The sequence below is a fragment of the Lynx canadensis genome, chromosome C1, assembly GCF_007474595.2.
Source record: "Lynx canadensis isolate LIC74 chromosome C1, mLynCan4.pri.v2, whole genome shotgun sequence".
In the NCBI taxonomy this organism is placed as follows: domain Eukaryota; kingdom Metazoa; phylum Chordata; class Mammalia; order Carnivora; family Felidae; genus Lynx; species Lynx canadensis.
The window spans coordinates 197,851,419-197,863,164 of record NC_044310.1 but is presented as its reverse complement, the minus strand read 5'-3'; the positions used below and the strand labels follow the sequence as shown (position 1 = coordinate 197,863,164).

The window sequence follows — 11,746 nt, the reverse complement described above, 5'->3', positions numbered from 1 at the left end:
CTCTGAAGCCATCTGGATGCTTTGTTTGTTGGGAACTTTTTGATTACTGATTTAATTCTTTGCTGGAAGTCCTAGCCACAGCAATCAGACAACAAAAAGAAGTAAAAGGGATCCAAATCAAAAAGGAAGAAGTAAAACTTTCACTATTTGCAGATGACATAACACTGTATAGAAAACGTGAAAGACTCCAGCAAAAACTGATAGAATTGATAAATGAATTCAATAAAGTCTCAGGATACAAAATCAATATAGAGAAATCTGTTGCATTTCTATATAACCATAATGAAGCAGCAGAAAGAGAAATCATGGAATCCATCCCATTTACAAATGCACCAAAAACAATAAGATACCTAGGAATAAAACTAACCAAAGAACTGAAAGACCTATACTCTGAAAACTATAAAACAATTGATGAAAGAAAATGAAGATGACACAACGAAATGGAAGGACATTCCATACTCATGAATTGGAACAACAAATATTGTTAAAATGCCTGTACTACTCAAAGCAATGTACCCATTTAATGCAACCCCTATCAAAACACAAAAAGCATTTTTCACAGAGCTAGAGAAATTCTAAAATTTTTACACAACCAAAAAATACCCCAAATAGCCAAAGCAACTTTGAAAGAGAAAAACAAAGCTGGAGGTATCATAGTTCTGGAATTTAAGTTATATTATAAAGTTGTAGTGATAAAAACAGTGTGGTACTGGCACAAAAATTAACATACACCAATAGAATAGAATAGAAAACCAGTAATGGATCCACATTTTATGGTAAAGTAATCTTTGACAAGGAAGGAAAAAAAAATATCTGATGGAAAAATAATAAGTCTCTTCAACAAATGGTGTTGGGAAAACTGGACAATAAAAGAATGAGACTAGACCACTGTCTTACACCATACAAAAAATAAATTCAAAATACATGAAAGACCTAAATGTGAGGCCTGGAAACATAAAAATCCTAGAGAACACAGGCAGTAACTTCTCTGACATTGGCTGTAGCAACTTCTTTCTAGATATGTCTCCTGAGGTAAGGGAAACAAAAGTAAAAATTAACAATTGGAACTTCATCAAAATAAAAAGCTTCTGCACTGTGAAAGAAACAATCAACGAAACTAAAAGGCAGCATATGGAATGAGAGATGATATTTGAAAATGACATACTGGAAACGGTTAGTATCCAAATTCTATAAAGAACTTATCAAATGCAAGACCCCCCAAAAATGAATAATCCAGTTAAGAAGTGGGCAGAAAACATGGATAGACATTTTTCCAAAGAAGGCACACAGATGGCAACAGACACTGAAAAGGTGCTCAACATCACTCCTCATCAGGGAAATACAAATCAAAACTACAGTAAGGTATCACTTCACACTTTTCAGAATAGCTAAAATCAACAACACACACACACACACACACACACACACACACACACACACACAATAACAGATACTAAAGAGAGTGTGGAGAAAGGGGAACTTTCTTGCACTGTTGGTGGGAATGCAAATTGGTGCAGTCATTCTGGAAAACAGTATGGAAGTTCCTCAAAAAGTTAAAAGTAGAATACCCTATGATTCAGCAACTGCACTACTAGCTATTTACCCAAAGAATATAAAAATACAATTTCAAAGGGATACATGCACCTTGGTATTTATAGCAGCATTATCTACAGTACCCAAATTGTGAAAACAGCCAAAGTGTCTATTGACGGATGAATGGATAAAGAAAAGGTGGTGTGTATATATATTTTTTCAGCCAGAAAAATAATGAAATCTTGCCATATACAATGATTGGACGGAGCTAGAAAGTATTATGCTAAGTGAAATAAGTCAATCAGAGAAAAACAAATACCACATAATTCCACTCATGTGGAACTTAGGATACAAAACAAATCAGCAATGGAAAAAAAAGAGAGAGGGGGCAAACCAAGAAACAGACTCTTAACTAAGAGGACAAACTAATGGTTACCAGAGGGAAGGGGAATAGAGGGATGCAGGAATGGGTTAAATGGGTGAAGGGGATTGAGGAGTGCACTTGTAGTGATGAGACCGGGTGATGTATGGAATTTTTCAATCACTATATTGTATACCTGAAACTAATATTACACTGTATGTTAACTACCTGGAATTTAAATAAAAACTATTTTTTTTAAGTATGGTTATAAAAAAAAAGGTGGGGAAAAAGTCCACAATAGAGGTTACTGAGATCACTAAAATTATGAATAAGTAGTATCATAAACACTTGGATTTGCTCAGTCTCTTACTTCCGGAAATTCACCTTCCTCTTTTTCTGAGCCATAGAATCTTTTTAGCTTATTCTTTCCTGCTTCATCATTTTGATTATTTTCTTTAAACTTGTTCCTCTGCACAAACAGCCACCTTTCTTTTTTCACAAAATTTCTCCCTTACTTTCTAGAGCACCAAGTAGTTTTCTGTTTTTATATGGGGGTGTTTGCTAAAACGTCAAAGACAGACTTTGATTATAAAACAATGCACGGAAAAATTTGCTGAAAATTACTTGTATGATGTTAGTAAGATGAAATTTTGTAGGCATATGCATATGAGTATAGATATTTCAATTCTGAGGAATCTAAAAGACTTATGCTCACACATAAGATGATCTACCATGGCCCTTCCAACAAGGATCTTGGCGAGGGTGGATGTATGTCTGTTGCAGGTTGGGACAGAGAGAAAAGAAGGACTTCCTGTTGCCCATTTAAGGTTTAATCAGTATGACTTATTTTGAGGGGAAGGTTTTTAAAATTTTTTCATGATTTTCTGGAAACAATATTTATCCATTTATACTAAGATGTTTTGTTTTGTCTTTTCTGGTACTGTACCCAAATGTTCTTTCACACATTGTGGTGCATGAATAAAACGTGTTACACTTCTATAATAATCATTTGGCTTCAACCCATTTCTGACTTCAATATGAGAATCCCCATTCCCTCCCTGACCCATGCAAATGCATATTCTCCTTCCATTTACCAAATCGACTTCCTGGCCATTGATATTCTCAGTCACAGTGATTTCCCCAGTCACACATACTCAGTAATTCTCCCTTAGCAAAGTTTGGGATTAAAGTGTATACCATTGATTATTTGAGGTTTTCCAGGCTATATAGATCACAAATGGAGTAGAAGAGGTAAAGACTTTGGGGAACACTTGAAATGCAAGAAGAACATGATTTAAAAAGTACATAATTACAGAATTCAAACTCTTCCAAATATACGACCAGCAAAAGATGTGAAAAATCTTAATAACAATACTATTATGAAAAATAATATAATATTTTTTAAATGCCTTATGCAAAAAAGTACATTTAAATTTTTCATTTCCTCGGGTAATCTTTGGATTACAATAATAAGTTTTATCACATTCTTTAATAAATTTAATAAATCATAAGAGAACATCAAGGCTCTCTTTAGTTACTAAGATAAGAAAAATGGGTAAAAATTCAAATTTTGGACAAATTTTATTATCTAGCATTTGCTAAATAGGTAGGTCTGAAATCTAGATTTCAAAAAATAAAACATTGAAATGACTTTTTCCACTAAATTAGAATTACTTCTAGATGTTTTCATAGTCTTTAAAATGAGCCTGAAAGCTTACAACACAGAATCAGTCAAAACCATCAGAGATAGACAAAGTACAATTTAGACCTCTAAAAGAAGTGTGTCTCTAATATACAGGAAGAATATGTTTCAGAATAGAATGAAACCATAACTGATTAGTTGAATGCAATCTAATGAAGCAACTTGTACTTGGGTTACAAAATTTCATCCATTCTAATCAGGCAATAAAAAACAAGGTAATAAGAGATATGATTTAAACCCAGGGGTATGCAGAAGCTGACCACTCCATTTTTAGGTCTGGGTGTGCATTATATAGTAACTTTGAAAGAGATCAGCTTGTAATGAGACTTATGAGGAAAAACTGCCTTATGTGGTGGCAGTAACAAATCTTGCTACCTAGCCAGAATCAGGCTGCTCAGAAAGTCACTCCTAAGCAAAGTAATTGTCCACCTGACAAGCAAATATCTTTCATTCTAAGAAAAATGTGACTGCTAATAGAGACGAAGAAATAAATCTAACCTATGAAATGAATTTGGGGTCATATTCCAAAGATATTCTGAAGATATCACATCTAGAATACAAATACAGTGTCAACTTCAATCATATTAACTATTTTTAAGTATGTAGAAAGCAAAGTTATAAATTGCAAGACGATAATTTTGATACTTTTCTACAGAATAAAAGAAAAATATATATTAAAAACCAAAGGAAATAAATAATATTTAAAATGTTTAAGCATTAGGGGATCCTGGGTGGCTCAATCAGTTAGGCATCCAACTTCGGCTCAGGTCATGATCTCACGGTTTGTGAGTTCAAGCCCCACGTCAGACTCTGTGCTGACAGTTCAGAGCCTGGAGCCTGCTTTGGATTCTGTGTCTCCCTCCGTCTCTGTCCCTCCCCTGCCCGTGCTCTGTCTTTCTCTCTCTCTCAAAAATAAAATAAAAACACTTTAAAAATTTTAAATGTTTAAGAATTAGAATCTTGGAATGAAATATATACTATTATCTTAAAATAATAGACCAAAAACAAAGCATTGAAATTATTACAGAAAAACTTTTCTGGATTTTCTGTTACATAAAACTATTATAATAATCTACATAGTGAACAGAAAAAAAAACTGCAGATAATATGGCTATGACCTCAATTTCACTGGAAGACTACGGTTATGCATTTCCACATGCCATTAGGGAAGGGTATAGTGGGGATTCTTGCTGTGTATATTATTTTCATACTAAAGTATTAATAGTCACCATAAAGACATGAAGGGTAAGAGGGAGGAGGAAGAGAGGGATAGGAATAGGAAAGAGGGAAAGAGAGACAGATGCAGAGAGAATGAGAATAGATTTTAAATTCTGTCAGAAATCAACTCACTTTTTAATACAGAATCACTTCTGCTTCCTCCTGAGATGTTTTTGGATACAAGTGCAAACAACGTAAAATCTGCCTATATGTTTCCCCTGATGTGCTTATACTCTTCCTGTGGAACATAGGAATAATTGTCATTCACTCACTTTACCCATTCTACTTTGAGTCTGGGCCTGAAGAGTAAGATAAGTTCTTACTCTTCCCCTCAGTCCCCACCTGGTGCCTGAGTCCCTCAAATATCAGAGCCAGGGGCCTTTCTCTGCCCTCTGGCCTCTCAAACCCAGCCCCAACAGACAGATATCCACTGCCCCTATCCTTAAAGGTCTCATCCTTCAAAATTCTGCACATGCACCCACCATCTCACTCACCAAATTCCTATCTCATTAATATTACAAATTATAAAACAATGTGATTAAACTAAAAAGGCTAAAATTTCATACATTGATTTTGAGTATGTCCAGAAACAATATTACACATTGATTATGGTAATTTGTTATTATAATATGCTAAACATACACTGCCACTGCAGAATAGCTTTAGAGTCAGATCTAATTTTAAATCCCAGTTCTCTCACATAATAGTTCTTTATATTCATACACTCAAAAATCATTATTGTAGCCAGATACTATGATAGTATTGGATAGTATGATAGGTTGGAGAAAAAGCAACGAGCAAACAGATATCGGCTCTCTAGTCTTTCAGAGCTTAGAATGAGGGAAAGACACATTAATCAAGGATTTTACTAATAAATGAAGAATTATAAACTGAGATAATGTCCTAAGAAGAAAAGAAACAAGGGTGTAGGTTCTGTGAGGTAGAGAATAACCAAAGAACCTGACCTAGAGTGAATGATCAGGGAAAAATTTCCCTGAGGAAATGATGTTTGTGCTGATATCTAAAGGGAAATAGAATGAATTAATTAGAGCCTTTAAAGTTGTTAATTCAAAAAGATCTCTCCAAAAGGAAACTCAAATTTTAATATTTTATATATATATATGTATATGTATATATATATATAGCAATATATATATATATGTGTGTATATATATATATTGCTTACTAGATTGCTAGTTCATTAAAAGGGGTATTAAAGAATATGAATGAACTACCAGATGAAGAGATACCAAATGCAAGATATGCCTTTGGAGTTTGAGGCCTGGGATGAGGATGCATTCTGGTTCACCAACCTGAAGCTTCTGTGCTGTATTTTTTCATTTTACATAAATAATAATAGACAAAAAAAATTTATTTGGTGAATAAGTTCTACTGGGCTAGTTGACACAATATGCCACCTTTCAAAGGCAGGTGATTTTAAGTTGGGTAAGGACATATGCAAAGGCTTGTCACAAGGAGGGAAATGATATATAAGACCACCTGAAGAAGGACAATGGGAACTTGGTGAAAGATTTGGTAAGCAATGGTAGGGCCAGAACTTCTTACTAGCACATATCTGAAAATAAAACCGAATTGGGTCAGAGAGCCAAAAATTGAGATAGATTGAAAGATAAAGAGAGACAGAGATGCAGAGTTGAAGAGAGAAAAAAGCATGATAGCATTGCTTGAACCTTTCAGATTCAACTTCCTTAAATCCAGAACTGGCATGTGAGATTCTCAATCACATTAATGAATGATTTCCCATCTTTTAGGTAAAAACAGCTACTTGAGTTTTTATTCAAGCTAGTTTGAGATGGGTTCCCATCACTAGCAACCAAAAGAATGTGAACTGACAGTGATTGAAGGGCCCAAACTTTATACTGTATTAACTAATGAAAGCTAGATAACCATTCTGCATTAACATAAAGTGAGCAAGAAAGACAGCATGAGGAATAAGATAAAGTAACAGGCAGGGAAAACCCGTTGATATCAGTGTGCAATAAATCAAGATTTACCAAGCATCTGCCTAATTCAATCACTCAAATTTCTCCAAATATGCAAAATATATATATATTAAGGAATGACGGTGGGGTTGGGGTACAAACATATAGCTCAATGAAGTAGAACAAGTCAAGGACCTGTAAGATTGAAGTATTTATGGAGACACTGAAGTCACCCTTATTTTGACAGGATCTGTGGTAGAATAAATTGGGTTTAAGAAAGAACACAAAGCTTAAAAAGGGAAATGACAAAAATATTAAGAAATAATTTAAAAACATAGGTTCTTATTATATAGTAACAATAAAAGGCTTGCCATGTTCTGAGTTACTGACTAAATGCTATGCAGACACTTTAGTATTTAAATCTAATAAAAGTTATTAAAAGCGGGATATTATAATCCTGATTTTATAGATGATAAATTGAAGGTCAGAGAAATTAATTTCCTCAGGTCCCAAAGTTAGTAAGGGACAAGGCATGGACAACATGACTCTAAACCTCATACTAAACCTCATCAAAAAGCTTAAAGACTAAGAGTGTTAACCATTTTTGCATAGTATTTTGTTCTCTGCTGAGGATGAAAAGACTTCAAATCAAGAAATGTAAAAAATTTAGTCCAAGGGTGCCATTAGTGACTAGTAATGCAAATATTCCCATAAAAGAACCAAAACTTAATAGTATTTAAAGAGGAATTAAATGGTATTAGGAAAGGAAAGTCATTTCAGATAAAGATTTGCTGGTTATGGGTAACATGAAAAATTCAACGTATAATACAATACGACTAGTATTTTGACCCTCAAATAACTCATAAGCTACCTGAGTGAGTAAGACATTACATTTAATGGCATGATAAGAGTGAAGCAATCTAATAATACAATTTTATTAAAAAAATTTTATTTGTGTTAAATTATATAGATTCAATGATACAGTATCAGAAGTGTACAGTACTACACATTTTTCTAAGTGCCCAATGTGTTCATTGTTTGACATATGGGGCTCAAATAAATTTGACTGTTTTCAGAAGAAAGCAACACTGATCTTTTCTGTCATCTCCCTTCTTTCTCAAGGCCACCACTACCCACAGACATTTCCTCTCACTAGCTCAAGTATTAAAACCCCTAAAATTATTTTCAATTGCCACTCACATCCTACACATCACTGATGAAAAGCTGTAGCAAAATGTGTTTAAGTAATTTAAACAGCTGATAAATAACAGTTTGGACTAAAACTCAGGGCTTATGACTCAAAGACTTTCCGCTGTACTTTGAGCTACATCTGACTGACTGGAAATTTGAGAATGACTTAGGTCTCAAAACTCTAGTTCATCAGCACATAGGAATTAAAAGATACAAAGGATATAGGGAATAAAAGACATTTCTGCCTTTTATAGAAGGGAAAGAGGGTAATAAAGAGAAAGTTGAACTGGTTCCAAAGACTAGTGTTAAATTATTTGTCCAAGATTACAGAGCTTGCAAGTAGTACTAGGATTATTAAGAGAGCATGGACATACATCTTAAAGATTGCCTACTCTGGCCCTAAATATATATTGTATGACCTTGTTATTTGATGGAACACATTAAAATAAATAATTTGATATACTCAAGTGAGCTCAGGCTTGTTTTCAGTCCCAAGTGATTGGTGCAATGTGATACAATTCTGTCATTTTATTTTACTTTATTTTATTTTATTTTATTTTATTTTTCAAAATTTTGTTTAAATTCTAATTAGTTAACATATAGTATAATATTTGTATCAGGAGTAGAATTTATTGATTTATCACTTACATATAACACCTGGTACTCAACACAAGTGCCCTCCTTAATACCCAACACCATTTAGCCCATCCCCCACCCATCTCCTTTTTGAGAAAGGAAACCATCAAAATCATAGAGGACAACAAAGGCAGCAATCTCTTTGACCTTGGCCTAAGCAACCTCTTCACGAACATGTCTCCAGAGGAAAGGGAAACAGAAGCAAAATAAAGTATTGGTACTTCACCAAGATAAAAAGCTTCTGCACAGTGAAGGAAACAATTAACAAACCTAAAAGGCAGTGTAAGGAATGGGAGAAGATATCTGCAAATGACATATCTGATAAAGTGTTAGTATCTGAAATCTATAAAGAACTTATCAAACTCAACACACAAAAAATAAATAATCCGGTAAAAAAAAATGGGCAAAAGACATGAATAGATGTGGGGAATAAGTTTAGGATTTCCCCAGGCTTGCACTGATGGGTTAACAAGACATAAAGAATTAGAAAGCCATAGGATGTTCACACCCAAGTTTGGGTAAACAAGATTAGTGAATAGGTATAGAGAGGGCAGGGCAAAGGCCCCAATATAGAACAAAGGTATGTGAGATAAACAAGATTAGGTATTCAGGGTAGAAATGCCCCCCAACTTAGTACTATAAAAGAAAGCTGCTTTCACAGGAAGGAAGGACAAAATTAGGTAAACAGGTAAAATAGGGCTAGAGACCATTGGGGTGGAGGGGCAATTGCCCAGAGCAGAGCTGATTAGCAAAAGAAAGGTGCCTTATTGACCTTGAGATAGCATGTACTGTCTTTCTAGTCCCCTAGACAAGTTTAGGTAAACAGAGGTGGTGCCTCATGTCTGCTGTAAACAACTTCCCCCCAACCCCCACCCTCAACAGGATTTTGTTTTGTTTTAACCCAAACCCCTAACCCCACATATCTCTAAAACCTTTTTTCCCTCACTCCCATGAGTAAATGTTCACAGTTTCATTGTCTCTTTGCGCATGTCCATCACCATGTTTATAAGCCTTCTAATCCGAATAAAAACGGAGCAAAGACCTTTAATCAGCATTCTTGTCTTTTCCTGGACATTAGTCATCTCTCGAATTTTAATTCTTCATCCTGCTTTCTTGTTGGACAAGAAAGAAGTCTAGATGCAAAGTCTATGACAAATAGACACTTTTCCAAAGAAGACATCCATATGACCAACAGACAACGTGAAAAGATGCTCAACATCACTCATCATCAAGGAAATACAAATCAAAACCATGATGAAATACTATCTCACACTTGTTAGAATGACTAAAATTAACAGCAAAAGAAACAACACATGTTGTCAAGGATGTGGAGAAATGGGAACCCTCCCATATTGTATATTGGGAATGCAAACTGGTACAGCCACTCTAGAAAAGAGTATAGAGTTTACTCAAAAGTTAAAAATAGAACTACCCTATGAGCCAGAAATTGAACTATTATTTACCCAAAGGATACAAAATACTGATTCCAAGGGGTATATTCACCCTGATGTTTATAGCAGCATTATCAACAATAGCCTAATCATGGAAAGAACCCAAATGATGAAAGGATAAAGAAGAAGACATTGTGTGTGTGTGTGTGTGTGTGTGTGTATACACATATACATACAACGGAATATTACTTAGCCATCAAAAAGAATGGAATCTTGCCATTTGCAATGGCATGGATGGAGCTGGAGTGTATTATGCTAAGTGAAGTAAATCAGTCAGAGGAAGACAAATACCATATGAATTTAAGAAATAAAACAGATTAACACAGGGGGAGGGGAAAAAAAAGAGAGGGAAGCAAATCATAAGAGACTCTTAACCACAGAGATCAAACTGAGGATTGCTACAGGGGTGGTGGGTCGGGAATTCTCAGTCTTTTTAGATTTAATAAATATTAAATCAAATTATATTGAGTGCCATGTGCATGAAAAATAACCAAATAACTAAATTAAATAATCATTTATCACTAAGTACATTTTACCCCGTAGTTTTTCCATATCAGCTTTAATTATTTGCTTAATTTAACTGCATAATGAGACAGGGGCTTTTATTTTATGTTTGTTTCAAGTTTTTATTTAAATTAGATTTAGTTAACATATAGTGCAACATTGGTTTCAGGAGTACAATTTAGTAATTCATGACTTAAATATAACACTTAATTTTTTTTTTTTTAGGAAGAGTCTATTAAAGAATTTCTTTATTAATACAAAACATACAAACTATTAAGTGCTAAGAAATTTAAATATCTGAGTCATAGCAAACAGGTGGCAATTCAACATCCAGGGTCGACAGAACGCTTGGAGACTGCAACAGATTAGACTCCCATGGTTGAGAGGGCATCTTCAGAGGTGAAGGGGGGCCCAGGTGTAACAGCTTTTCAAGTTCCCTCTCCTCATCAAGGATCATGAGAGGCACTCCATTCAAGGGGAGGTGTGCAATCTGGTGCTCTTCAGGCAGGTCAAAACTCTCAAAATCTAAAGGATTGAAGGGAAAGAATTTTTCTATTTCAGGATAGGTGTCACCCGAGGCTGGAACAGTGCTTTTTGCTTTGACAGTCTTCTCTGTTACCTTTTTGGCAGAGAAGTTTGGCTGCTTCTGTTTGAGAGGTCCATTGTTCTTTACTGAATTTTCAGTGGCTCTGTTGACAGTTCCCAAAGCCTTTCTGGTAACTTTAGGCAAGGTTGCTTGAACATCCAACATTTTGCCTACTTGTGGTGTTGAAACCTGAGATCTCCCACCTAAAGTTTTGACTGGAGGCTTAGACCGCAGCTTCTGCCCGTCCCTGGGAGCCACACGGGTGCCCGGTTCTCCATTTTCCTTATCAACAAAGATCAGGGTAGCCATTCTGGATCAGGACCACTCGGTTCGCCCACGTAAGAGCCAACAATAGCATTACAAGTAGAGTTTTTATTTTCTGCTCAGCACTATTTCCCTCAAGATCACTATCTAGAAAATAAGATGCACCATTTCTTAGATGAATTTTATATCCAGCAAAGAAAGTTAGATTTGCACTGGATATTTTAATGTTAGCCATTTTCCAGAACAATCTTTCATGAACTATCATTAAAAATCACACAAGATATTCAGTTTTGACAACTAGAGTTGGGATACCCTGGAATATACTCTTATAATTTAATATAGCAATTATCTCTGAAG

General features: G+C 34.9%; 1 protein-coding gene across 1 annotated transcript; it reads right to left on the bottom strand.

Moving 5' to 3' along the window:
• Positions 1-10,762: 10,762 nt before the first annotated feature.
• Positions 10,763-11,746, bottom strand: LOC115521246 (securin-like). The gene has a single exon (XM_030326330.1). It carries the CDS (start codon positions 11,432-11,434, stop codon positions 10,829-10,831), a length of 606 nt encoding a protein of 201 aa, XP_030182190.1. The 5' UTR covers positions 11,435-11,746; the 3' UTR covers positions 10,763-10,828.